The following is a 27,058-nucleotide window of genomic DNA, read 5'->3' on the forward strand; positions in this document are numbered from 1 at the left end:
CCCGCCGCCGCCGGCCAGATAGGAAACACCCTCGCTCTTGTTAACCATTTGTCTCCTTCCCCCTCTCGCTCCGCAAAGGCGAGAACCCAGATGCAACGGGAGGGGGGTCAGGGTGGCTACTTACCATGATGGACGTGGCCGGTTCGCAGAGCGTGGTGGTGCTCATGGCGAGGAGCACCATCAAGTGGCTGACGAGCTGCATTTTGATTATGAAAATTTTTTACTTGAAGGGATTTTGTAAAAGGGTGGCAACGAAGCCGAGAGCCTGGAAATGGGGTGCACCTTGTGCGTGCAGGAAGGGCCGGGATTTCTTTTATACTTCGAGGGCTTTTGCGGTGGGAAAGACGGCATCATCTACGCAGAGGTGGCAAGTTACTAGCCCGCAAGCTTCACGACGGCTCCTTGTAGTCGAGCACTACCTTTGTAAAAGGCGCGTACTGGCGCGGATCCTGGGTGGCTAAAACGCGACGCCGAGTCTGTACCTCTTGTGAGCCTTCTGCATCATCATACGCACAGAGCAAGCCTTTCGGGAAAAGTCACGCATGAACCATTATTATTATTATAAGCTAATGCACGTTCTCGTTGCTCATAGAGGCAGCCGCCGCTCTCATCTATTCCACCCTGTCCTGTGTGCAATCGTGATGGGCGGGTGAGCTCTTCGTGTATCTCTGGTGTACATATATACGCAGCATCTTGGACAAGATGACGCTTTGGTTAATAAAACACGGCACCATGTTTGTGATGTAAAAACAACAAGGACAATAAAAACAATAAAAACAACAACGCCTGGCCATGTTTAAAAAATTTGTGCTTTGCCTCGCGCTTCCCTGCTTATTCATGTCCCCCGAAGACGGTTACTGGAAGCCCTCGCGCCATACCAGCGGCAAAAAGACGCAGCTGGCTTTCCACAGGATAAGCACGGCATCTATCAACGCCAGGGGCGCCTTGAGGACACCCAGAGGCCCGGCACAAATGGCAAGGGCATTCAGCCAGAGGGACAAGAAGGCAACGGAGAAGAAGTGGTATGCTAGGACGGCAGGGCGCTGGATAATGCCGGCAAGGAGACCGCACGGCCCGTCGGTCATGCCGCGCTGGAAATACTCGAAGCAGCCCAGCTGGAGGGCGTACAGCTGGCGGTCATTGGCGGCGAAGAGCGTGTACAGGGCTTGGGCGAGGACGTTGATGTTGGACGAGACGTTTTTGCGGAGCCAGTAGAAGACGTTGACGGCGGCGCCGATGGCCTTGGAATCCTCAAAAGTCGGCACCCTTGACGGGTCGAGAAGCTGCGAGAGAAGGAGCGCGTCGTTGAAGGCGACAGTCATGCCGCCGCCGGTAAGGGGATGCCGCATGTTGAACGCATCGCCGAGGAGTAGCACTCCCTTGGGCATCTGCTTCGTCGGCGGCAGCCAGCTATTGGGCATGCTGCGCGGGATTTTGCCGTCTTCCAGCGCTCTGAGAGCAGCCGGCTGGACAGAAGGCGGGAGAGCGGGGATGGCTACGTTCTTGATATAGCCGCGGACACCTCCAGCAGCAGGCGAGGCCTCTGGAATGTCCTTGGGAACGTCAAACAGCGCACGAGTCTCGTGCGTGCCGATTTGGTACAGCAGTGTAGGGAATGTATCCTTTCCGATAATGACATGGCCGTAGTTCTCTTGGGGCAGAGTCGTATCGATGAGCTCGAGCGCATAGAATTTGCTCTTAACGACGGCCTTTTTGTCCCCGATGGCATCCTTGCGGAACTTGGAGTCGTAACCGTCGGCGATGATGGTCAACTGACCAAAGAAATAATCGGGCTTCTTGTCCCCAGTCTCGCGATTCTTGGTTCGGGTTTCGACGCCCAAAACCTGATCTGTATATTCACCCCGCAGAGTCTTGATGACCTCCGTCTCGACAACCGTTATGTTTTCGTGAGCAAGGCAACTCTCCCTCAACTTGGTGATGAACTTGCCATGGTGGAATGATCTGCCCTCGGGTCGCTTGCCCTCCTTTCCCGATCCACCCCAAGCGTATATAACGTTGCCGCTGTCGTCGATGGTCGGGTACGGAATCAGCGATGGGATGTGGTTAAAAATAACATTGTAGCCCTTGCAGGGGATGGCATCAATGCCTTCGACGCAGTGCCCTAGACCCAACTGCTTCAAAGCGGCCATGCCGCCGGGCTGCAGCAGCTCCCCGACAATACGATCGGGCTCCGCCATCCATCGTTCGAGTAGCAAGACTGAGCGGCCTTGGTTGGCGAGGGCAAAGGCAATGGCGCATCCAAAGACTCCCGCGCCTACGACAACGACATCGGCCTCGTGGTACTGCTCGCGGCGTCTGCGGGAGCCTCCCGGTGCGCTGATTGGGTTCGCAGACATTTGAGACGCTGTGTGGTGTATTGGCCGCCGATTGACAGAGGGCAAAAAAGACAGTCGGCTTGGGGTTTGTCGGTGTACCCAGAAGGGAGGGTGGCCAGATGGGTTTAGATTTCGCGGATCTGATGGCGCTGCAAAATAAGAATCCCCAGATCGAAACGTTTAGTATGGGGATGACGACAGACCACTTGTTCAATGACAACTCATCAGAATTAAAGAGAGAAAAATGATAACGAAAGTACACTACGGTAGGGTCGTGGTGATAGTCGCCCGAGACCGTGTCCTAGGAGAATCCGTTATATGTATCCCTCAGTGTCCCGACGTCAAAGAGATCATGCAATCAATTGATCCGAGGTGGCCCAATTAAAACGTCCTCAAAGGCCCCTCGCAGTGAAGCCATCAGGGGTCAAGTCTTGGTGGCCGGGTCCCCGTTTGGTGCCTGCAGGGCCTGGAGCCTCTGAAGCTGCCCGCAACTGAGCACTGCATGTGGTCTTCCAGCAGCTATGCAGCCAGACTTTGAGTACTCCGTGCCGCAATAATTGCCTGGCACTACACCAGGCACCTTAATGTTCCGTCCTGGCGCCACTGTGGATGGCTGCCATCGCTCTCAGCCAATTGCCATCGCGCCTGGAACTTGCCATCCTGGGTCAACAGGGCCCGACACCCACTGCACCAACGTTATCGAACCACCTGGCGCTGCTTTCCAACTGAAATTGCATGTGATGCATCTCGACTCGAGGTGTTGGGAAATTTCAGCCTTCAACATGCACTTCATCCACCAACGCCCGTGGTACTCTGTACAGAGTACCCAATCCCCCTACCCATAAACTCACCAATTTCTTCTTCTTCCTCTTTCTCTTCTCGTCCCAGCCCCCTTTTATGTCTGATGACAATCGCACCCGTCAGCCCTGTCTGTTTCGTCATCAGACGGCAGCTGGGCACTTTCTATAGTAATGCTTCGGGACTAGGTCGTTGTCCGTTTCCGTTGGCAATGGTTCGAATCTTGCTCAAATTTGCAAAAAGTGAGCCCATGGACCCATGACATGTCCGATTCTTTTTCTTCCACTCCAACTTGCAACTGGTCACCATGTTCCTTTGTCTATGAGACCCTGTGCTGCCCCCAATTAAATGCGACTGATTTCGATTTGTCGCTACGTGACTTGCTGTAGCCGACTTTCCTTATCTACTGAAGTACGGAGTACCTAGGTATTGATAGCTGGTTGCACGAGACGACACAAGTAACCTTATTTATTGCATTTTATGTGATCCTTCCATACATTAATTTTCTCAATTGTACATATAAACTATGGAATTTAGCCTGAGCTAGATGCCACTCCAAGCACAGGTTCGGCGATCTGTGCAACTTCCTGCTCCCGACGTAGTTTACTAGCTTTGTTGCTAAATCTGCCATTCGTCTTTGAGTGAACCTTGGATGATGGCATCGCCGCTAAACGAACGTAAGCCTCCGAGACAGCACGTCGATCGTCCTTAGTAGAACGACACTTTTTGACGTGAATGAGCGCCTCGTCTAGCTCGTCGAGAGCCTGTCGGTGTGGTGCGCTGTTTTGCGAATGCGCGACACTCCTCATCGCCGCCGTCTTCATGGCCAGCTTGATTGTTTCCTTGCATGTTCGACTACCATGCCACCATTGCACATCCGATGTGAATTCAGAAAGCAATGACTGCAAAGCCCGGTAGCTCGCAGACCCGGTGTAGGCAAACACAAGATTCGCAAAGTTGTACTCGTTGTACAAAAGCTCGCCATTCCCATTCTCTCTTGCAGCAAGCTCACACATGTCGGCAGCGGCCCGATGATCACCACGGCCAGATAGCGCCTGGGCAGCCTTGTTGTATGCACTATCATGAATGCGAACTCCCATCCGAAGAGCGCCATTGATCAACGAGCTGGGGTCATCGCCTCGTTCCAATTTTGCCAGCAATAGGGGAGTCAGTGCTTCACTTATGTCGCCGCCTTTTGCATAGGCAGACTGGATCAAGTTGCTCGCACGTTCTATATCAGGGTTCCGGCACTTGGTGTATGCCAACACCGCAAGCCGCAAACACTGCATAGAGTGGTCTGTGCCAGAAAAACAGGCGGTCTCGTATATTTCGGTAACTTGCTCCCACTCCCCATTGGAGACCAGCGATGCCATTTGCCGCTGGAGCTCATTCTGGCCCATTTCTGAAGCAGTTTGTGGCGCTGTCCGCGCTCTTGCTCGTAGACTTTCCTCTAAACTCTGAATGGTCTTGTCCGAAAAGCTCCAGAACTTACGACACCTAGCAAAGAACCTTTTATTGAAAGCCGAGTCAATTTGCAACCCGTGGCTGCTGCAAAATTGTAGCCAGGAGAAGACAGGTTCAACTTGTCGACGACTTGCGTAGTAGTCCAATACGGCATATATCCAACGATGTTTTAGGCTGAGCTTGTACTCCGTGGCAAGTTTCCGGAGGAACATTTCTAGCTCATAGGCATTGTGACTTTTGTCGAAAATGTCCGTGGTTCGTATTAAAAGTCGCTGAAACCCGATGCACTGCGTGTTTGATATCTGCCCAAGCGCTTCAATATCCGAGCAAACCTCTGCCCATTTACCCATTTTGGCATTACTTGTTATGAGTCGCGTTTGCAACCTGATATCAGATCTGCAAGCCTCCGAGTCTAACTTGCCCAAAAATTCGAGTTCTGTGTTTGCAAGTGAGTCGTCGCCACGTTCCAAGGCCAGAATGGCCATCAGCCGTCGTATCTTGTATTCTGTACTCTGAGGAATGCCAAATTCTTTATACAAGCCTGCGTCCTGGAGCACACGGTAAACTCTTTTCGTCTTGTCATAGTTGGCTTGTGTTTTTGCTAGCTGAGCGAGAAGTCGGCAAACCAGCACGCCGCGGGCCCATGAGCAGGACCTGGCATTTTGCGACAAGAACCTAAGGGCATCCTGTACCCCTTTTCGATTGCTTCCATGCTGTGTACACTCTATAAATGGTAGCAAGAACTTCAAGGGATCTTTGCTTAAAGGAAGCAACATAGCTAGGGTGGTTGCCAACTTGTCCGGACTAGCGGTTGAAACCACCTGGAGGAGCCTAATACCTTGACTCCGAAGTGGTCTTGTAGCTCTCGGCAATGGCGGACCAAATGCTGCCACCCTTTGGAATATCATGGTTGCCAAATTGATTCTCTCTGAGACATCTGCTTTTTTGGCACCCGTAAGTTCCATGTCTTGGAGTAGTTGTTCCAAAACCACTATCGCTTCATCGTAGAATGGTCGAACAGTCAAGCCCTCTGAACCGGATTTCTCCAGATAGAGCCGAGCAGACCCGATGGAATCAATGTGAAGACCCTCATTACTGTCCAAAATTGACTCGTATTCAGCTTCCGGTGAATCCTCTGCAGGCTGCGAGGGACTGGTCTTGGTGTCTGGGGTTGATTGTCTCGTCGATGATAATGGAGCCTTTGAAGCTCCAGACTGGGTGAATGCTCTAGGAGCCTTCCAATCCAGATCAGTATAGCAATGAGATCTTAGCGGCGATAGCCTCATGTTCTCGAGGTTGACCATGTCGAATGCGCGGCCAAGTACATCGACGTCAACTGGCGACTTGGAAACCTTGCTTCTCGTATCGGCTCGGCTCGTCGATTGAGTTCGTCCGTCATCGTCGTAATGCACTTCACTCTCGCTCCGGGTCCCGATGAGATGCGACCGGCCTCTGCGGCGCGTAGAGGTCCTCGGTCGGGGCAGGGGCGCCATGGATAGAACCTCCCCATCCACCTCGGCGAACCTGCTTTCCCATGGTGTATTGGTTTCAGCGAGAGCTAGTGGACCTCGATTGCTCTGCACCATGTGAAGCTTTCGTGCATTTTCAATTGCTGCTCGTGCAAGCTGCAGCCGGCGCCGCCGCTCCTCGGCGAGCAAGATGACAGAACAGGAGGTGGTAAGGATGACGCCTCGGAGAGCATTGAGCGCTGCTCTAGAGGGCACTGGATGTTTGGAGGCCATTTCGAGGGCACATGGTGGAGGAGACTCTGGAAATAGCAATGGAATGATACCCAGTGAACGGTGGCGATTGCGTCGCGGTGCAGTCAACAGTCGTTGATGAGAGCTTGACAGGTGGTACGATGCAAGGCCGTGCTTGGCTGGGCGACAAAAAGCTGTCTGCACTCAGGTAGGCTCAGGGCCGGTAACACTTCGGCAAGATTCGCATCGATAATTTGGCGCTATAAAATACCAACGCCCACAATTTCACGACCAGACAGCTGTTCAATTTTCAACCTTTCCATAACACACAACGCAACGCACAACGCAGCATCACAATCCAACCCTTCTCATCTCTGCGATCGCATAAAAGAGCTGTGAACTTAGCACAACATGACAATCGGGATAAATGAATAGTATTCAAGTTGTTTATCTTTCCCTTGAATACTCTTAATTAATCCTGCTTGTCATGCGGTGCTAAGTTGACATCTATTTTATGCGACCGCAGAAGAAGCTACGAACGCCCTTGCCGCTCAATAAGCTAGCGAGGGATTTACAACGATCAAATCTGGCGGCATTATTCAAAGCGGACTGGGTAACAGAACCACTACGAGATTCGATGTTAGCATAGTGGCCGCTACCGGCCTTACGATTTCAATACAGATATTTACAAAACCTCTTCAAGAAAGATCCAATGCCCGTTTTCATTGCAAGTCAAATCTCCTGCCATTGACTGTGATGGAGGGAAATTAGTCTATTGTGCTCGTAAGGCTGGAGATATAGCTTATCGCAGTTAATAGCAGTAGATTTGACTTATAACACGCCTGTTTTTGCACTGACACCAAGTCAATTGGTCTAGAATAACCCTAACAACGAGGCTGCTAGTTAACTTCAATTTATTCAATACAAGTCGGCGGCACAGCGGCGTTGATAGCTTCGAATAATACACGTCTTTCAAAGACTCAAAAATCGCAATTTTGACCGTAAATCACACACACACGCGCGCGCGCGCGTTAAGGCGGGCACCAACAAGGCGGTGACTCGATGTGTATTATTTGAAGCTATCAACGCCGCTGTGCCGCCGGCTTAGCATTGAATAAATTGAAGCTGACTAGCAGCCTGTTATCGTGAAATTGTGGGCGTTGGTGTTGTGTGTGGCACCAGCAAGCGGCCTTGTAGTCTTGTGTGGCTGTATGAAGTTTCCTTGGTATTTTTATGGCAAGAAATGAAGGCATCTCGCCAGATTAGGACTAAGGGGGTATGCGTGTTTAGTTGCCCTAATTTGGATGGCACTGAGGGAAGGAGCTGGCGGGAGTGCCTGCACATTGATGCTCATTGGAAGCATGCATGTGGGAAACTCGCAACACTTGACTGAACATTTCGCAACCAGACGCTGTTTTCTAGATCCTTTCCATGGACTGGGCTGCGCATGTGCGATGCTTGCCCTACAGCACCTTGTGGCCCTCCGCAATACTTGGGTATCAGGATTGTTGATTTGCCGACGTCGATTGCGAACGACGTGTCATTGATTGAAAACGTCTCACCGTCAGGTACCATTACACTTCAGTGTTGGCAGACGCCCTAAACCTTCAGAGAGGTCGACTCGAATAACTTCACAACTTTAGTTCACCTGTCTCAAATGTTGTGGGCAGCGCTGAAACAGGCACGGCTCCATACAGGCGTCTCGAACACGGGACCGCCAGTGGCTTCGGTTTCCCGTCGCCCTGCTTCAGACGCGTCACTCCATGGCGTTACGGAACTGTATGTGCGTGTTTAAGTAGAAACAGCCAGACTGGGGCCTTCTTCTAACCTTTGATCAGTTGCATTTGCCATCTTGCGAACACACGCCCGTGCATGCACGTACATACATACTCGGTTCCCGTGCTTGAAATAGTTGAGTCGGTGGCACCTGCAGTATCAACGCTCATGGGGTGGCATCTCGGGAGTATTCGCATCCGTCTTCTCGGTTCTTTCTGGAGCCACTCAAGATGCCTGGATCACATCTTTCCCGACGTCGATCCCCGCCTTGGCTCGACTGCGGTTCCTCTTCAACTATCCAAGGTGACTGCAGCGCTTACCGCGTGCCCACTGTCCGATCCGGTCTAAAACTAAGTACCGTCACTTTCTACAATGTAAACTCGGCAAGTATTGGCGAAGGGGCGGCTTCATTAGCTCGTTCTACCCTAGCAGGAAGCAAGGCTCGTAGTGACTGCGTTGGAGCTGGTCAAACATAAAATTGAAGGCCGTCCCCAGGCTACACAGGTCAACGATATACTTTGTGTCTGAAACGACTTTATTCTGCATTCTTAGACCCTCCATCTCCGACGACTACCCTCCCTTTATGACTTTGCCCTGTCCCAGTAGAGCCTTCACTATTTTGCCTTGATCTTCAGCTCCCAGACCACCATGAATGTTGCATTGCCTCAGAATGGGGCACCAAAGTCACCTTTGTCCCGTTACCGCCTTCTCTCTCCCACTGCCTCTGTTCGCGTCAGCCCGCTATGCCTTGGTTCTATGAATTTTGGTGATGCTTGGTACGAAACGAGATGCAGCCATTGTTGGACAAGGAACATCAAACTGACGGATCGACACTCATAGGGCTGATTGGATGGGGGAATGCAACCAGGAGAGCACCGAAAAAATCCTCGACTTCTTTTTCGAGCAAGTGAGTTACTCCTCATGCAGCCTATTTAGAAGTGGCGTCAGATGCGTCAGTGTGAACTTTGCTAATGCCGCCACGGCAGGGAGGTAAGGCGTATAAACGAGACTGCGCCAGATCGAACTCCGGGGCCAGACCTTCAGGGCGGATCGCTAATAGCCCTCTTTGATCTAGGAAATTTCATTGACACCGCAAACAGCTACCAATTCGAGCAGTCGGAAACATGGATTGGCGAGTGGATGAAGAAGCGCGGCAATCGTGACCAGATGGGTACGTTGAATGCTACGAATTGTCTATCGACCCCCATCTACCAACAGGTTATGGCGTTGATCGCTCATCATTTATTCTCGCATGTAGTCATTTCAACCAAGTACACCACCAACTTCAAAGCTGGCCCTAATCATCCTCATATCATGGCCAACTGTGTTGGAAATGGTACCAAGAGTTTACATGTATCAGTCAATGCTAGCCTTAGGAAGCTGCAAACTGACTACATCGACCTTTTGTACATCCATTGGTGGGACTACAGCGCGTCAATACCAGAAGTTATGCAGTCCTTGAATCAACTTGTCGCTACAGGCAAAATCCTGTATTTGGGAATCAGCGATGCCCCGGCTTGGATTGTGAGGTGTGCAAAACATCTGCTCCTCATTTCTGCCGATCAAATATGGCTAACCCTCCTTATAGCAAGGCCAATGAATATGCTCGAAACCACGGGCTTCGCCAGTTCTCGGTCTACCAAGGTCGATGGTCCGCGTCTTGCCGAGACTTGGAGCGCGATGTCATTCCGATGTGCAAGGCTGAAGGCATGGCCATCACTCCTTGGGGCTCACTTGGCGGCGGAAACTTCAAGACTGAGCAGGCCCGAAGATCCAGTGAAGGCCGCAGGACAGAGGTTAGCGACGCCGATATCAAAACAAGTCGCGTACTTGAGGAGATCGCCATCCGCAAAAACACAGCCATCACTAGTATTGCCTTGGCGTATGTAATGCACAAGACGCCCTATGTGTTCCCTGTCATAGGAGGAAGGAAGGTTGAGCACCTCAAAGGCAACATTGAGGCACTTACAATCGAGCTCACTGACGAAGAAATTCGATTAATCGAGGCTGCCGTGCCCTTTGATCTTGGCTTCCCTCATAACTTTCTATGGGGCCGACAGGTACCCAATCCTTTACAGGACGTCTGGCTTTTGTCCACTGCCGGAAATTTTGAACATGTTGAAGAAGCCAGGGTGTGTTTTGCTCCCATGTTCTCCACGTTCTCGGTTTTCTGACAATCGCATAGCCTATTATACCGAAGAAGACAGGGGAGTAGAACACTTCGGTTAAAACGTATAGTTGGCGCTGGTTACCATACCGTCAACATCATGATGAATTTGAAGATACAGCCACGCCGTACCGGCAGTATTACCCACAGCCATGATTTTATGTCTACCGTATGATTCGGGGGGCCGGCTTAGGACAGGCCACCACAACGAGAATACCTACACTTATTTAACACCAGTGATGATACTATACCCACCGTGTGCTAGCTTTGTGTCAATGTTGCCGATTACAATGGTCATAACTTTATTTCATTGCAGGGGTATCTACATACCGATTTTAAAACCTGGCCATGAGGACTCTGAAGAAACACCAGTCACCACACAATACTATGTCCCCTAGCTGAACGCCATCTAGTTCAGGTTGGTTTTTCTGCCACATTGCTCCAAATTCGTACATTTCTGTAAATCCTTTACTTTGCACCTTTGCCCTTTGCTTCATTCTCACCAAGTTCCCTGATTAAAACAGACGTAGCACCAGCGCCTGTGTAGTCCTCCTGGCCAGTCTCGAACCCAGGACACACTCCAACAGCTAGGTATTTACCATCATTAGAAAATGCTAGCGCCGCAACGCCATTCGAAAACTTTTGATACTGCTTTAATCGCCTCTTGGCCTCGGCATCCCACAGCGCAACAGTTCCATCTCCGCCTCCTGAAGCAAATGTCCCATGAACAGGGTGGAATGCCAGCGCATTGACAGGGTAGACAACATCACCATCACCGTCCGGTGCTGGTTGTCTATGACACTTGAACGCATACTTTCGAGCTTGCGACTCTGCTGTATCCTCAAACCACTCCACGGCCACACGGCCCTCGATGCTGGACGTCGCATACCCTGCGTCATTGGGCATACATGCGACAGCACGTGTCAGGTATCGAAGTGATGATTCTCGTGTTTGCCAAGGTTTCAGCTCAGTGCCGCCCGAGGCGAAGAGCTTCGTGATGGCGTTGAGGTCGTAGATGTGAATGATGCGGCCCGTCATGGCGACGACGATCTTGGTTGGACTGGAGGATATGGCGTGTGGCTTGGCGGGGAGCGGAATGCGGATTGGAGCGCTGGTGGAGGAGAGATTGTGTAAAGTGAGAGTACTATCCCATGAGGCAGAGACAAGGATATCTTGGATATTGTTTAGCAGAGGCACGGTTTGATAGGGGAGACGGGGCTTACTGTGATCCTTGCTGAACACGACGCGGCGAACGGGCGCAGCATGTTTACTCAGGGGTGTTATCTCTCCAGTTTCCAAGTCCAATCTAGAGCACAAAAATTAGTTACGTGTAGTACACTTGCGAGCAGCTTCAAGAAACACACCTGCTAACAGTCCAGTCCATGCCTGCCGTGAAGGCTTCATTATCATTCGCTCCAAAGCAGACATCTAGAACGGGAGCTCGGTGCTCATACGTGTTGGTCAGACTGCCCTCCGACCCGCCGCTGGCGACATTGTAGCTGTATACTTTCTTGTCCCACGACGACACGAGGAGTTTGCTGGAGTCGGACGGCGCAAATGCGACCGCGGAAACGGCGTCGCCCGGCGGCGGCGAGAGTTCAAATTGCGTAGCTGTTTGCGCGATTAGCCATGTAATCGGATCTGGCTGTGGGCTTTTCCCAATGGGCCGGAAAATTAACCTACCTGGAGCCATTGTCGACACTCGCCAGTGCGTCTCTAGCAGTGTGCAGCTTGATGAGTCGCAGCTTTTGGTTGTTTACTTCCAGTCACGTGGGCGACAGCAGTTCTCTAGCCAGGTTACAGGTCACTCACTCCCTCTCCGTGGCACTCACAGAGCAATGAACAGCAGCTGGGCCAGTTCTGCCGCTGCATACCGCTTCGGAAACTAGCCACACCCCGCCACACCCCACCATCCAGTTCGCCGCAAATCGAAAATGTCAAAATTATGACTCTCTTTTAACCACCAAACCCTTCACTCACGAAGTTTTCGAACGGCCACGGTCTACCTGATAAACCTCGAAACGAGTCGCGCCACTGAATTTCCGACATTTCGAAAATTTTCACACTTCTCTCGAAATAGCTACACTTCACAAACGACGGGTCTGGGTGCAGTTTTAAGCGTGCAAACGTGCCGATATATCTCTGGGACCGGCGAACCCCACCTCCCCTCTTCTCGTACCTAAGAAAACCGAACGATTAATCCCTTGATCTTGTCGAGATTCAGAATAACACCGCCAATATGTCGTTAACGAACTGCCGCTTTTACGAGGAGAAGTTCCCGGAGATTGATAGCTTCGTCATGGTCAATGTCAAGCAGGTGCGTTTGGAAGGGGCTGGACGCAGGCGATCGCACGGGGGTCCATGAATCTGACAAGAATACGTGGGTAGATCGCCGAAATGGGTGCTTACGTCAAGCTTCTCGAGTACGACAACATAGATGGCATGATTCTCCTCTCTGAATTGTCGCGACGACGTATTCGAAGTATCCAGAAGCTTATTAGAGTCGGGCGTAACGAGGTTGTCGTTGTGCTGCGAGTGGACAAGGAGAAGGGTACGTGAATGTTCTGCTTTGGCCAGTTGCTGCCCAAGTAACAGGGCTAGAGAGAAACATTGAGAGAAGCTAACGTTGGCGGCAGGCTATATTGATCTTTCCAAGCGACGAGTGTCTCCCGAGGATATGGTCAAGTGCGAGGAGCGATATAACAAGAGCAAGACCGTCCATCTGATCATGAGACACGTCGCCGAGAAGACCCAGACTCCTATTGAGACGTTGTACGAGTCCATTGCCTGGCCCTTGAACCGGAAATATGGCCACGCCATCGATGCCTTTAAGCTGTCTATTACGTACGTTTCGCTAGGACGTCATTTGTCTGGGGGCCAGGTACTAATCTCGTCGATAGCAACCCCGAAGTCTGGAACGATATGACTTTCCCCAGCAAGCCCGTCGAGGACGAGCTGAAGCTGTACATTAGCAAGCGACTTACTCCTCAGCGAACCAAGGTTCGAGCTGATATTGAAGTCACCTGCTTTGGCTATGAGGGCATCGACGCTGTCAAGACTGCACTGAGAACTGCCGAGGCCAAGAACGACTCTGAGGATGCCAACACCGACACTCAAGTCAAGGTCAAGCTTGTCTCGCCCCCTTTGTATGTGCTCACCAGCACTTCCTTCGACAAGCAGCAGGGCATTGCTCTCCTGCAGGAGGCCATTGAGAGCATCAGAAAAAGCATCGAGGCTGCCGGCGGCAACCTAACTGTTAAAATGGACCCCAAGGCTGTTACCGAGAGCGATGATGCCGAGCTGCAGGCCCTCATGGAGAAGAGAGAACGTGAAAACGCCGAAGTCAGCGGTGACGAGAGCATGAGCGAGAGCGACGACAATATCCCCGAGACGATCTAGGCAGCCCCATAGCAAGCAAGAAGGGAAGAAGAAGGCCACTAGTATCTATTAGTAGACTCGGGTCCGGATTGACAAGGAGGCTGGTGCCCATCGGCGATATCCCGAGGCCGTTACGAGGTCGCACTGGGTCGATGCAATACGAGATGTAAGCGGCTCACCGTAGGCTATACTGTAAAAACTTGGAGGTAGGGACCGCATGATGATGAGAATGGCATGGGTTGGTGAAAAAGGCTGGTCAATATTGGCATTTCATGTAAGCTATTTTTTTTGAAATAGCCGGTGACGCCCTCAAAACGGCGTTGGAGACTGAAGCAATAGCATGAAAAAGAAACATGCATGAATTGAAGACTTGACATACATGGCTGGGAGCTGTGCTCTGCGTTGGGGTAGAAACTAGAGCAAAGACGTCGGAATAGTCGTACGTCGCAATCTGGCGCTGCAAATGTGTTGCGGTCGGATTGACTGGATCCTGGATGGAGCTCGGGGGTCCACCGCCAACTGCCAGCGCCACCAACAGCACCAGCCTGGCACTCGAGTTTGCCATTTGTAAAGGCAGCTGGAATGCTTTACCCAACCTCAACCTCGCACTTCACAACGTCGACTCATATACCACGCTTCCCCGCGCCCTCGTGTACCTCTCTGGAGGAGTCGATGCACCGATGGCGCCGGGCTCGATATGGTCGCGCGTACGAATACCACCATCCGGGCTAGCCCGAGCCGTCACTCTGAATCTGATGGGCTTCGCGACGTGGATCCCCGTCATTGCCTGGTTCAACATGCACGTCGCAGAGCTGACGTTTGTGGATGGCTCATCCATGTACCCGTTCCTGAACGAGGACAAGGACTCGACTCTACGGCGAGATTTTTTTCTGAATTACAAGTGGTCGCCGCAGGAAGGGTTGGAGAGAGGCATGGTTGTCACATTGAGGTTTGTGTGCCTGAGCCTCTTCAGACGGGGGGGAGCCCTCTAGACTCGGGTGGTTTTGGGCCAGGGTCGTGACTTTTGTTGCAGCATCAATGTCTGACAGCAACGTCTAGGAGTCCGTATAATCCGGAGGTGGTTGCCGTCAAGAGGGTGGTTGCGCTTGAAGGAGATGTGGTCAGGACCAAGAAGCCCTATCCCATACCGACGGTCAGGATACCCCAGGGCCATGTTTGGGTGGAAGGAGATGGGCCGGCGGGATCGAGCCTGGACAGCAATACGTATGGACCTGTGTCGAAGCGCTTATTGACGGGGAGGGTTACGCACATTGTGTATCCGTGGAGGAAGTTTGGGCAGGTGAGGTGGTGGGAGCATGAGAGCAAGCTGGTGGAATGATGGCTTTGTATGATGTGATGTCAATGACGGTGGACCTGTGTGTATATTATGGCTTGTAGGATGTACCGGTGGTCATGCATAGAGTTGGATGGTTATAGGACTAGATAAAATGCCCAATGCAATGGTTGAAATGGTAGATGTAGCGTTACGTTATCCTTTTTTCTTCCGAGTACCGTTAGGTAGGTAGCTGCTGAGTTGCTCGTTCAAAGATAACATCGAAGAGTGAGTTGCAAGCTGGCTGAACTTGAGCCTTCAGGAAGCAGCGCACGGACCATCGGTGATCCCATAAGCCCTGCGCTTGTACTGTACGGAGCACCGGTGGACTGCACAGCGAGCACTAGCCCACCGGGGGAGAAGCGGACGCCCAGGCACAGAGCAAATCCCAGCAAAAGGGACTGGAAGAAAAAAAAAGTGGTTCGGGGATAAAGTCGGCACCGGAGCAAAAAAATTGTATGCGCTCACAGTTGGGTGCAGGGCCGCCGCCATTGACTCGAGGCACACGCGCAACGAGCATCCAACGTCGTTGACGCAACAGCCCCCATCACAGCATTCAGCAACATAGACGAGCACAGCGATAATCGCTCACTTGGCGCTGTGGTCTTGACTTGCCCGTTTTCAATTTTTTTTTCCCCCAGCGTTTCAATTTATATCTCTGCGTCGTTGATCCCGCGAAACCCCGACCCAAGCGGTTTTTCCTACCGTCTCCTGTCTTTTTTTTTGTTTCTCTGCGATTTACGGCGGCGGGCGTCTGGGCCATGCCCCTCGCCTCACAACTTTCCAACTTCTTCTTCGCCGGCTCGTCTGCTTCGGCCGGCGACAGCAGTAGCGACGAGCACGTCGTCGGGTTGGCAGAGCCGCCTCGCAATGCCGGTATTCACACGAAGCACTCCCCGGGCAGAAGCAGCGTCATAGCGTCTGATAGCGGGCATACCATGAAGAGCGAAGATATCGAGACGGAGGGCCGGCCGCCCTATCTCCATGTGCGTTTCTTTCCTTCTCGTGTCTGTGATTTGGTCTGGTATTCATGGTTGGTAGGGACGAGGTACTAACTGCTTTTTTTGGGGTTTCTAGGCCATGATTGCTGGTGGTATTGGCGGCTCAACTGGCGACCTGCTCATGCATTCGCTGGATACAGTCAAGACACGGCAGCAGGGCGATCCGAACATCCCGTCAAAATACACATCATTGGGACGATCATACTACACAATATGGAGACAGGAAGGTGTAAGACGAGGTCTGTACGGGGGATGGATCCCTGCGCTGGGCGGCTCGTTTCCCGGCACCGTCATGTTTTTCGGCACATATGAATGGAGCAAGCGATTCCTGATAGACCACGGCCTACAGCACCACTTGGCATATCTCTCAGCAGGTGAGCTCTCATCCCATGTCTGGGAACTTGTTGCAATTTGAGCGGCACGGCGGAAAGTTTTGCTGACACGGCTCGCAGGATTCCTCGGCGACCTTGCCGCCTCCGTCGTCTACGTCCCCTCCGAGGTCCTCAAGACCCGACTACAGCTCCAGGGACGCTACAACAACCCCCATTTCCGATCCGGATACAACTACCGGGGCACGCTCGACGCCGCGCGCACCATTGTCCGAACAGAAGGCGCTTCGGCCCTCTTCTACGGGTACAAGGCCACGCTGTACCGAGACCTGCCCTTCTCCGCGCTCCAGTTCATGTTCTGGGAGCAATTCCACGCCTGGGCCCGCGTGTACAAGCAGAGCCGCGAAATCGGCGTGCCGCTGGAGCTTCTCACCGGCGCGGCGGCAGGTGGTCTCGCGGGCGTCATCACCTGCCCTCTCGACGTGGTCAAGACGCGGCTCCAAACACAAGTCAACCCCTCCCCGGACCAGGTCACCAAGCTGAAGGAGGTGGCCTCCTCCCAGAAGCGACACATCTCAACATCGTCACCCAGCACGCACCGCCCGCAACCTGGTGCCATCGCCCTCGAAACGTCCTCCGTCATCACCGGTCTGAAGGTCATTTACCGCACCGAAGGCCTGGCCGGGTGGTTCCGCGGCGTCGGCCCTCGTGGCGTATGGACCTTTATCCAGAGCGGGTGTATGCTCTTCCTGTACCAGCGGTTGCTGCACCAGCTGGAGGTGATGATGCCTGCTGAGAAGGACGACTTGTAAACTGGAGGGCGTTTTTTTTTGCGTGTTCTTTTTGTAATATAGACACCGCATGGTAAAGGGGCAAAAGAGCCCAACGGCATTTTGAACATTTTTTATTGAAGCTAAAGGAGCCATGTACATAAAAACGAGCGGGTTGCTACTTGTATGAGACGGAAATAAGGGAGGCATAAGAGCGTGTTGGGGGGGAAGCAAAGAAATATAGATGCCACATCATTGTTTGGCGTTGGAGGCTGATAGATGGGCCTGGGCAGGGCATTTTACGGTACATAGAGGTATCCATGGATGCCGACTCTCCAAATGAACATTACTACTGTACTTGGTTTTGGCTGCAAAAGGTTCATGACTGGTATTGCTGCAACGCTCTATGCGAAGGCACTCGATGCCGACTTTGAGGGGTATCTATGAAGTAACTAGCCCAATGCCCGCAAAGTAAATTACGTCTGAATGTACATCTTTCTATGCAAGATTCACGCCTCGCTTTCACTCTCTTCCGCAGAAGCAGACAACTCTTCAAATTCGTCTGTCCGCTCAGAAAGCTGATCTCTTGCCAGGCATACCGCTATTGCTGCCGTAAGCGCATTCCACACGCTCTGGTGGCGGTCCATGAAATGCATGTCTACATGGAAACTGACGTACGCAGAATCACCCTTTGCACTGTCGACGGTAAGAAGGAAGACGGATGTGCGGAGGATGAAGAGTCCATATACAACGGGAGGTTTGTATCTGTATTTGATTTGGCCGCGAGTACTCTGTTGTTCATCAGGGGTCAACCCGTTAGATATTGGTGATGGAGGGGATCGCCTTCTTGTTGGTGTTGTATCGTCGCGTGATGGGCTCCCCGGTCTTGGTGTGCCCTGACGAGAGCCGTTTCTTGACGGTGCCTTGGCCGATTCGCTGAGCTCCTCAACTCTCTTCAAGTACTTTTCCACTATCAAGGTGGAAAAGTCGGCGCCCTTTTCTCCCCCCTCAACTTCGGATACATCCCAAAATGAATCATCTCGATCGACTCTCAGGAATTCTCTCTGGGCCATGGCTAGCGCACGCATGCGATTCTTCATGGTACTCGTGATGTCTTTCTCTCCCAACTCGGCATCCATGACGGCAGTAGTGATGTTTGGTACGATTTTAAGATGAGAGTAGCCTCCGTCCTCGGCAGCCCATGCGATATATTTGTCAATACACCTTTTAATAAGTTGTGTAGCTTTCTTCCGCAGACCCGATTGGACGGTGGTTCGGACGGAAGATGTCAGGTCTATGAGACGAATGAGGGCCATGGTTGCTGCACGTCATGTTAGCCTGAATCACGTCGATGGCAATTGTCTTTTGATTGTTTTTTATGAGTCATTTCAGTTTACCTTGAAACTCTTTCTTCATTGACCGGCTGTATATGATGGAAGGCACCCCATCACCCGCGGAAAAGATGCTATCCACGACGGGTATACCCCTAAAATCCACATGCCAATGCGCCGGAAGTAATGGTATGTCCGCCCTCTGAAACAAAATCTCGAACAGTTTCTCTTCCTCATCGGCCCATGTGCTTGCTCCAGGATAACTTCTCTTTTCTTGCTCCAGCTCCAGTCGTAAATCGGCGGCTGCAGTAACTGGAGCATCGACCGAACTTTCATACCCTTGATCGAATAGGTCTATTGTTTCTGTAACAGGGTGTCTATCCTCCTCCTCCTCCTGCTTGATACTGACAGGCATCTGCGGTTCAGTGATAGTATTTTGCGGGGATACCAATGAGGTTCTGGCGAGGCGTGGTCGGGGTGTGTTGGAGAGCGAGGGTGAGGGCGGAGTTTCCATGTTGGCTAATCAAAGTAATAATTTGATGGCTTTTAGAAGGGTATAATGTTGACGACCGAAAACTCATCCAAGTAAAGGGCACCGGGAATGGAAGATGCTGCCCTGGTGTGACAAAGAAACGTGTTGATTGGGGAACGTGCTTGTCCTCTCATTCATGATGGTTACTCGAGGATGGCGTCGCGACAAAGGAGCCAACTGTATGTTTTTCAAAGGAAATGACGTTTTTAATACTTCCCTCCCATTTGGCGATGAGTAGAAGATGTTCACAAAGTGGTCTGCGAAATAGGATTTCTATGCCTTGTGACAGCGAAGTGACATTGAAATTATTTGGCTTGCGTCTGAATGCTTGACAAGCACAGCGCACATGAGTGGGGCCAAGACTAATTGCTGCTCCGTCCAGAGCACGAGAAGCCAGGCGCTTGCGTTGTGCTGGAAAGAACGTACAACACCTGCAGGTGGGCAGTTGACGCCAGTGCATAATAATGTCATCAAGCAAAAATCGACACCGCGCGTGCAGCCATTTATTCTGGGCGTCACATCTCTCGCTTTTCCACGCCCACCCGTTTTGGCCTGGTCGCCTCACCCTGTTTGGCCGCACCTGATATCAGCCAGGACCGCTCGGCACAGTTTTTGCATGACGAGCATATAAGTGCCTCATTGGCGGCACCTGGATACCTAACAAAGATTTGAGTAGTATGAAAAAATATAATTCCTTTACAATTATTGCCTCATGCGACACTACCATTAGATGTCATGACAAGCAACTGAAGCAGGTTGGTCCATGAGACTGCTTACATAATCGAACCTTCCGCCGCCAAGCCAATCACCACTCTCTCCAAGAAATATTTTGGGACGCCATCCGCAGAGCGTATCGCGACGAACCTCACCACGCCAACGCACAATGGCCGAAGTCGCAAAAGCAGCAGCCCGACAATTACCAGGCTTCAGACTGGGCCAAAAACAAGTCTTCCTGTACGATACAAACCCCCCTCTCCTATCCCCAAAACTCGCCACACCCGCCCCTTGCCCCCTAAAGCTAATCAAGAACCTTTTCCCGTTCGCGCACAGTCCCAACCATGTAATTACGTTTCTCCGGAAAGAACACCTCCCGCCCAACGAAGCCTGCTTCCAGGTACCGCTGCGCTTCACCAAGTTCGACCTCCGAGACTACCTGTGGAACCTATACAACGTGGAGGTGACCAAGGTTCGGTCGTACGTGAAGCAGCAGCCCCTCACGCAGCGAAACTCGCACTCGCGGTCGTGGTATCGCCCGCAGCCGCTGAAGATGATGACGGTCGAGCTGGCCAAGCCCTTCCAGTGGCCCGAGGCGCCGACCGACCTGGAGCCGTGGAACCATGAGCTCTGGAAGATGAGGGAGGACCTGATGGAGAAGAGAAACGAGGAGCAGATCAACCAGCACAAGTTTGAGATTGCAATGAGGAGCAAGGAGGAGATGAGCAAGGAGAGGAGAGAGTTGAAAGGGCTGGCGGAGAGGATGCTCAGGGGAGAGGTCAAGTGGGATAACGGGGTGGCCCTGGATCCCAAGTGGGATTCTGTGCTGAAGGAAGCGCAGAGGAAGGATGCTGCCGCCTGAGAGGATAGGCGGCGGAGGGGAGCAACACAAAGCTGGGCAGTGGAAAAAAAAATAAGGTTTCAGTCGTATGGGACTGGACGTGGAGAGTAACGCGTCAACGTCGACTGCGTGAGCCATGTACGATACGCAGGCATATCTGTATATTACTGTAGCCAATAGAAGGCAAAACCGGGTGGCGCCGGCACTATAAAACGAACAAAGTGGTTCTTGTTCTTGATGTGGGAACAAATGATTCAAAGGTACGGTATGGGCAGATTCAACATGATTGCTCCCAGTACTGTTGGCCTTGAAAATGGAGGACCTGGTCTCCCCAACTCCACCAGCCGGCCGTGAGGTTGCGGGCGAATATCTCTAGGCCAGCATAGTCCTGTTGCCCCAGGACATCTTGGAACAGCAGCCGCAGATTTGGCTTTCGAGAGTGAACATCTGGCGCGGCGACGATGACCTTGGCCTTGAGACCAGGCGGTGCCGGCACACCGATTGGCTTGGCTATGAGAATCTTCTCCCATGGCTTCCTCCAGACCGACTCAACGTCGTAGAGGGGCTCGCCGGCAGCTGTAATTTTGAGCCACGTCCATTCAGCGACCAATTCTACGCCCCAAGAAGCGAATACCCCCGCGGGGGATGTGAGAAGCTCAGGGATACTAGCCTTGTTGGTGATCCAGACGGCCACCAGGCCATCGCTTGCTAAATGCGCCGAGATGGGTATGCTCGTCAGCAAAGCTCGGATATCATCTAGGTTAGTAGCAGTGGCATATTTATTGCTGCGTCTTCTGGCAGAACGATTTGGCCAGGGAGGGTCAAGAACGACCAGCTTGAACACGGGTGCGGTGTCAGCAAAGACTTGTCTTAGGTCCTGGATGGATCCATGCAGCGGTCTGGCGTCCTGGACAGGTAGCGGAGGCGGTGCATTCACGGCCTCGATGTCGGCAGGTACCTGTTTGCGAGGAAGATGGAACGGGCCGTTGTAGCCGTCGCACATGACTTGCAGAGCACTTTGAACAGCTGCGGCGGTCATCAAATCGGCTATTTGGGCAGCAGGGGGCTGGGCCGGCCAGTCGTGTGCCGCACCGCCATCATGTCCAGACGCATCATGGTCGCAGCGACCGCGACGACCAGCCCGACGTCGACTCCTCTTCGGATCCGGCGTCGGAAAGGGTTCGGTCGGCGGCGGATCCGAGTAGACCCGGCGCAGCAATCGGCAACCAGGCAGGACTTGCGCTTCTTCCAGGGAGCGTGGGACATCTAGCAGGACGACAGTCTTGTCGCTGCTTTGGAAGAGGACGCTCGACGCGGTGGCAGCATCATCTTGTGGCGGTCCAGACATAAGACGGGTTCCCGGGGCGATGGTGCCGATGAGGCCGTTATCTGACATGCAAGAGGTGTGCAATCCGTGTGGGCGAACGTGCAGTCCACAGTTGTGTGGGAAATGGGTGAGGGTAGCAAAAAGTGGTCCAGATCCTTTGGTAACAGGAACTCAGGCCGTTGGGATTGGCTTTCGGCTCAACGAGGGGCTTCGGTAATCCTCGGCTGGAAACGCTTTTGTGGCTCTCGGACGCTGGGGACGCTGGGGACGACGGTTGAAGAATCCAACTGCCTCCGGATGCCCCCAGACTGCTCCAGGGCCCAGGCACGTCATTGGCCAACGGGCCAGGCCAGGCCCAAATGTGCTGCAGGCCAGGCCAGACGTTACTATGACGTCCGCTAAACCCCCAGTGCCATGTCCAAACACGGAGTGCAGAGCCCGATTACAGGCCGCCGGTTCGCTGTTCCCAAGCCGCGAGCCCCCAGATGTCCCCCCAAGTCTCGTGGGCAGCCATAGCCGGGGTCCCGTGGCGTGCCGGAACTTGAAATTCCTCATCTTTTTCATTTCCACTGACAACTTGTCTTTGGCACACACAACCTCTGCTGCTTCCCCCTTCCCCGGCCCACGCTCGGCCACCCTTGTCTATTGTTGCTGATTGAAATAGAGCCAGTCTTGTTCACACAATCTCTTCTCATCGTCGCCATTCCCGTCGACCGAGTCCGCCACATCACTCCTACGCACCCGGGGCCGGCATGCGGCGTCGGTCCTCTGGGACTTCCTGCATCGCAACTTCTCCACGTGCTGTCGGCATCCGGAATGCCCACGTCCTCCCCCCTCATGGACCATGCTTCGATGACGGAACTTGCTCGCGGCAGAGTGCGCCAACATGTCGGAGTGGCTGCCATGGCTCCCGCCGTCGCCAGTAACAGGGACGCGGCTGTGTGTCCCACCGACGACGAGGCCATAACACCCCGAAACAGGACTCGATCCTGGGACTATGTCTGGCGATCTGGTGTCGCCGGGGGGCTCGCAGGCTGCGCTGTAAGCACAATCCTCGAGTGCCAGACAGAGACTCGTGCTGCAAGAATCCGTCTGCTAACTTGAACTGTTCCTTCATCAGGCCAAGACCATCGTCGCTCCGCTAGATCGAGTCAAGATCCTCTTCCAGGCCAGCAATCCCCACTTCGCAAAATATACAGGATCTTCATTCGGCGTCGCAACCGCCATCAGAGACATCTACCACTTCGAAGGTGGCCGGGGACTCTTCAGAGGCCACTCGGCTACGCTGCTGCGTATTTTCCCCTACGCCGGCATCAAGTTCCTCGCTTACGAGCAGATTCGAGCCATGATTATTCCTGGCAAAGAGTACGAAACGCCGCTGCGACGACTCCTCAGCGGTAGTCTTGCCGGCGTCACCTCTGTCTTCTTCACATATCCCCTGGAGCTCATTCGAGTACGGATGGCCTTTGAAACAAAGAAGGACGGCCGCTCGTCTTTGTCTTCCATCTGCAGACAGATTTACAACTCGAGCCCTGTCGAGAAGTCGGCCACGGCAAGACTCCCCAGCGCCCCAGCTCCTGTTGCCGCCGCCGTAGAGTCTACTGCCTCGGTGGCCGGTTCGATTGTCCCCAAGACGGGACTTGTCAACTTTTACCGTGGCTTTGCGCCGACCCTGCTGGGCATGCTTCCGTACGCGGGCATGTCCTTCCTCACCCACGACACCGTCAGCGACTTGATGCGCCACCCCTCAGTCGCCCAATATACGACCCTACCCCGGCGGAAGAACCAGCCCTCAGACAAGCCCGCGCCGCTCCGATCGTGGGCTGAGCTCACGAGCGGTGGTGTCGCTGGTATGATTTCGCAAACTTCATCGTACCCGTTGGAGGTCATCAGACGGCGCATGCAAGTAAGCGGTGCGGTTGGGGACGGTCACAGGATGCGTCTTGGCGAGACGGCCAGACTCATCTTCCAAGAACGCGGATTCCGAGGCTTCTTTGTCGGGTTGACAATTGGCTATGTCAAGGTGATCCCCATGGTGGCAGTGAGCTTTTATACATACGAGCGCATGAAGCTGGTTTTTGGCATATAGACGTCACGATTTGTGAGCTTTCTATTATTATTACTTTTTGGAGGGGGGTGTTGAGGCTTCCTTTGTCTATGTTTCAATGGCGTTGGCGCTAGAGCTGGGCGGTAAAACGAATGGGAATCCGTGGGAGGCAGCTTTGTTTTATGGCTTTGTTGATACAGTGGCATCGTTGGTCGCGATGAAAGCGGCCCGGTTTTGCATACTTTATGAATAGTGCTAGATATTAGTACAGTACAGTCCAGCATGGCTATGGTGGTCCACAAGAATACAATTCGATACTATCTTCTTATTCTAGATGTAGTGTACGTTCCTTATGCGACCAATGTGATGCTACATCTCTCCAAGCCTCTCCGCCAGACTTGCGGAGCAAAGTACTTGATTGATTGACCGCTTAGAATGCCGTTGGCTCGCAAGTCTCGATTACAAGTGAAGAATACGGACCTTGTATCATGAGCCAAGGGGTAGTGGTCTGCTGCTGTGGTTGATCTCGTACGTAGGGGACAGTGGTGGAGCTGTCTGAGACGGCAGTATTTGAGCGGACATGCTATGACTGTATTTATTATTGAACTGTATGATCATCGTTTCTTAGTTCCCTTGCGCTGATGAGATTATGAGTCAGGCCGTGCTTGATATTGCGCTGGTCTAGCGTATCATCTTTGTTGGATGCTACTTCGGCGCTAGAACTGCGTGAGACATTGAGTAAAAGAGAAACTCACTGCTTTTTTTTTTTTTCATATCTTAGACTGAGAGGACCCGCATATTAATGAAGCTCACGATTGAACGAGGAAATATTTAATGGCTGTGCTAATGCGGAATTTGAATTCTGCTGTCAGCTAGATCTTTTGAGGTTGTCATGTTTGTTGAAGGACACACAATCAACATTGAAGTATGACAAAATTAGTCCGCGTCATGCCCCCAAAACGACAAGAGCAGAATACGAATTTGTGAAAAATAAATCACTTTGTTCACGACAAACAAGATAATGGATGTATGGAAATTATTTGAATACTTGTTCATACATTATTGCTGTGTTTATAGAACCACTTACACCCGCACTGTGAGTCCGCGCCAACAGATGCCCCCAGACTAAGTGCTGATTGGTCAGATGACTACTGCAACAGCTCCCAACCCCAGCTCCAAAACTACGTTGGCCAAAAAAGCTTCACCACCTCACAGCCAAACCACCATTGCTGGCCACCGAGGGAATAGCACCGCCATTTATTCCGCCATCTTTATACCCACTCGATGATTTGAATTGACATTTGATCGACCGACAAATCCTCTCCTTCCTCCCCTTCCTCTACCGACCTCTCAACGCATCACCTCTTCTCCCGCCAACCCCATCGCAAGTCCGCCCATCATGGCCTCCGCCGACCACGATCCCCTCGTCCTCCTTCGCAAAGCCATCTCCAGCAGCCAGCCCTTCATCCCCAGCGCGTCAGACGACCCGGGCGCCGAAGAATGTCCGCTCTCCCAAGCAAGCCACTTGCAATTCTCAGCCCAGGGCATCGCCCTCGCCATCGAGACCCCGACGCGCTTCATCTCCAACGACAAACCCGTCGACCTGCGCAGCATCTACTTTGCCTGGCTGAATCGCGAGCTCGCCATCCCAGAGTACAATGCTTCGGCAACGACGCTCAACGAACAGCTCGCGGCGGCCGGGTCGACGGGCAAGGTGCAGAACCTGGGCTTCATCGAACGACTCGACCTGATCACCTGGCTCGAGGCGGCCAGCGAGGAGAGCGAATACATCAAACCCGTTGCCGGGGATGCGGATGCTGCCGCTGCCGCTGCCGTCGCCGCCGGCACGGCTCCCGCGACCAAATCCGGAGCCGTGTCGACCGCGGCGCAGGCCAGGGCCGGCAAGGGCACCATGGATCCGCGCCTGGCGAGCGTCTACGATGGAGAGCGCAGGATGGGAGACCGGAACACGGTACTAAGAGGGATCAAGCCGACAGTACGTATCACAAGTCCAGCGGCGTTTCCCGCAGAGGGGGTCATTCATTCTTTTCTTGTTTTTCCGACCACCAACCCCCCGGCTTGGGCGAGAGCTAACCACCGCACGCAGGACTTCTCGCACGTTCGCAAGCTCGCGGCGCCGTTTATCCAAAAGAAGGCCCAGGCGGTCTCCGCCCCCGGCGCGGCATCCTCCCTCTCCCTCAACCAGAAAGGCCCGACTAGGAGACCGGACCCCATCATCCTCCTCTCGCCGTCGGCCTCGTCGCTCCTCCGCATGTCCAACGCGAGGTCCTTCCTCGAGGACGGCAAATTCGTGCCCCCCGACGCCAGCGCCTCGACAGCCAGCATGCTCCACGTCCAGCGCGTCATCCGGGCCATCGACCCCAACCGCCCCCTGCGCTTCATCCTCGTCGAGGGCTCCGAGCAGTTCAAGCCCGAGTACTGGAACCGCGTGGTGGCCGTCTTCACCACCGGGCAGACGTGGCAGTTCAAGAACTACAAGTGGAGCAGCCCCAACGAGCTGTTCAAGCACACGCTCGGCGTCTTTGTTGGCTGGCGCGGGGAGCAGGCCCCCGAGAGCATCCGCAGCTGGGGCCACAGGGTGCTGTCGACCGGCGTCGATCGATGGCGCGGCGGCGACGGCGCCGACGCTTCTCGCTTCAGGGACAAGGAGGTCGTGGAGCAGATTTGGAAGTCGATTGAGATGAATATGCGAAGCAAAGGCTGGCGATTCGATGCCGCGCCCACGGCGATATAAGGCATGGGAACAGAGCAGTTTTTTTTTGGTTTTTGTGCATCCACGAAACATGTACGTTATATAAACCTCCCCGGGACCTGGACTCCGTTACGGGGGATGGGTACAGTCGTGTCTTATAAAACAGAAAGCGTCGGCGTTTGGTTTTATTTGGGTTCAGAATACTACAAAAAGTCTGAGAAACAGGAGGTGGGCATCCATGGACGATACGATGGTGGACAAGGTACGACGAGGCCAACGTGCTTCTGCATCTGTGTGCCTTGGGAACTGTGTGTGGCCTATTTACTCGCATTTCGTCTTTAATCTTCTGCTGCAATATACCTTTCTCAATGCAGTTGTATCACGGTTAGGACAAAGCTACGTACCCTAGAGTCGTTTTCGCACAGCTCAGTAAAAAATGCAATGTGACGGCAGTTTCGTTACTTTTTGCCACCGCACACCGCCTATTCTCGCGGTCTTGGC

General features: G+C 53.0%; 12 protein-coding genes across 12 annotated transcripts; 7 read left to right on the forward strand and 5 right to left on the reverse strand.

Moving 5' to 3' along the window:
• Window positions 1-854: 854 nt before the first annotated feature.
• On the reverse strand, window positions 855-2,357 carry MAA_06325 (squalene monooxygenase-like protein; the record flags this gene model as incomplete). The annotated part of the gene is made up of 1 exon (XM_007824323.1): window positions 855-2,357. The coding sequence occupies one exon, from the start codon at window positions 2,355-2,357 to the stop codon at window positions 855-857; it is 1,503 nt and encodes a 500-aa protein (XP_007822514.1).
• A 1,310-nt stretch (window positions 2,358-3,667) lies between these two features.
• Window positions 3,668-6,340, reverse strand: MAA_06324 (uncharacterized protein; the record flags this gene model as incomplete). Its single annotated transcript, XM_007824322.1, has 1 exon — window positions 3,668-6,340. One exon carries the CDS (start codon window positions 6,338-6,340, stop codon window positions 3,668-3,670), a length of 2,673 nt encoding a protein of 890 aa, XP_007822513.1.
• Window positions 6,341-8,722: 2,382 nt separating this feature from the next.
• On the forward strand, window positions 8,723-10,289 carry MAA_06323 (Aldo/keto reductase; the record flags this gene model as incomplete). The annotated part of the gene is made up of 6 exons (XM_007824321.2): window positions 8,723-8,850; window positions 8,915-8,985; window positions 9,150-9,245; window positions 9,333-9,603; window positions 9,663-10,206; window positions 10,260-10,289. The coding sequence occupies 6 exons, from the start codon at window positions 8,723-8,725 to the stop codon at window positions 10,287-10,289; spliced, it is 1,140 nt and encodes a 379-aa protein (XP_007822512.2).
• Window positions 10,290-10,709: 420 nt separating this feature from the next.
• Window positions 10,710-11,934, reverse strand: MAA_06322 (WD40-repeat-containing domain protein; the record flags this gene model as incomplete). Its single annotated transcript, XM_007824320.1, has 4 exons — window positions 10,710-11,413; window positions 11,465-11,547; window positions 11,606-11,852; window positions 11,925-11,934. 4 exons carry the CDS (start codon window positions 11,932-11,934, stop codon window positions 10,710-10,712), a joined length of 1,044 nt encoding a protein of 347 aa, XP_007822511.1.
• A 546-nt stretch (window positions 11,935-12,480) lies between these two features.
• MAA_06321 (Ribosomal protein S1, RNA-binding domain protein) lies at window positions 12,481-13,640 on the forward strand (the record flags this gene model as incomplete). Its single annotated transcript, XM_007824319.1, has 4 exons — window positions 12,481-12,558; window positions 12,630-12,792; window positions 12,878-13,085; window positions 13,142-13,640. 4 exons carry the CDS (start codon window positions 12,481-12,483, stop codon window positions 13,638-13,640), a joined length of 948 nt encoding a protein of 315 aa, XP_007822510.1.
• A 473-nt stretch (window positions 13,641-14,113) lies between these two features.
• Window positions 14,114-14,958, forward strand: MAA_06320 (Peptidase S24/S26A/S26B/S26C; the record flags this gene model as incomplete). The annotated part of the gene is made up of 2 exons (XM_007824318.2): window positions 14,114-14,568; window positions 14,679-14,958. 2 exons carry the CDS (start codon window positions 14,114-14,116, stop codon window positions 14,956-14,958), a joined length of 735 nt encoding a protein of 244 aa, XP_007822509.2.
• A 755-nt stretch (window positions 14,959-15,713) lies between these two features.
• On the forward strand, window positions 15,714-17,094 carry MAA_06319 (Mitochondrial substrate/solute carrier; the record flags this gene model as incomplete). Its single annotated transcript, XM_007824317.1, has 3 exons — window positions 15,714-15,938; window positions 16,030-16,327; window positions 16,406-17,094. 3 exons carry the CDS (start codon window positions 15,714-15,716, stop codon window positions 17,092-17,094), a joined length of 1,212 nt encoding a protein of 403 aa, XP_007822508.1.
• A 467-nt stretch (window positions 17,095-17,561) lies between these two features.
• On the reverse strand, window positions 17,562-18,897 carry MAA_06318 (uncharacterized protein; the record flags this gene model as incomplete). The annotated part of the gene is made up of 2 exons (XM_007824316.1): window positions 17,562-18,373; window positions 18,450-18,897. 2 exons carry the CDS (start codon window positions 18,895-18,897, stop codon window positions 17,562-17,564), a joined length of 1,260 nt encoding a protein of 419 aa, XP_007822507.1.
• Window positions 18,898-19,798: 901 nt separating this feature from the next.
• On the forward strand, window positions 19,799-20,491 carry MAA_06317 (Ribosomal protein L25/L23; the record flags this gene model as incomplete). The annotated part of the gene is made up of 1 exon (XM_007824315.1): window positions 19,799-20,491. One exon carries the CDS (start codon window positions 19,799-19,801, stop codon window positions 20,489-20,491), a length of 693 nt encoding a protein of 230 aa, XP_007822506.1.
• A 256-nt stretch (window positions 20,492-20,747) lies between these two features.
• On the reverse strand, window positions 20,748-21,866 carry MAA_06316 (mt-a70; the record flags this gene model as incomplete). Its single annotated transcript, XM_007824314.1, has 1 exon — window positions 20,748-21,866. One exon carries the CDS (start codon window positions 21,864-21,866, stop codon window positions 20,748-20,750), a length of 1,119 nt encoding a protein of 372 aa, XP_007822505.1.
• A 319-nt stretch (window positions 21,867-22,185) lies between these two features.
• Window positions 22,186-23,886, forward strand: MAA_06315 (mitochondrial carrier protein LEU5; the record flags this gene model as incomplete). Its single annotated transcript, XM_007824313.2, has 3 exons — window positions 22,186-22,252; window positions 22,462-22,838; window positions 22,918-23,886. 3 exons carry the CDS (start codon window positions 22,186-22,188, stop codon window positions 23,884-23,886), a joined length of 1,413 nt encoding a protein of 470 aa, XP_007822504.2.
• Window positions 23,887-25,243: 1,357 nt separating this feature from the next.
• On the forward strand, window positions 25,244-26,599 carry MAA_06314 (RNA polymerase II accessory factor, Cdc73; the record flags this gene model as incomplete). Its single annotated transcript, XM_007824312.1, has 1 exon — window positions 25,244-26,599. The coding sequence occupies one exon, from the start codon at window positions 25,244-25,246 to the stop codon at window positions 26,597-26,599; it is 1,356 nt and encodes a 451-aa protein (XP_007822503.1).
• Between the last annotated feature and the right edge of the window lie 459 nt (window positions 26,600-27,058).

This window comes from Metarhizium robertsii (genome assembly GCF_000187425.2).
Source record: "Metarhizium robertsii ARSEF 23 chromosome Unknown MAA_Scf_6, whole genome shotgun sequence".
Lineage (NCBI taxonomy): Eukaryota > Fungi > Ascomycota > Sordariomycetes > Hypocreales > Clavicipitaceae > Metarhizium > Metarhizium robertsii.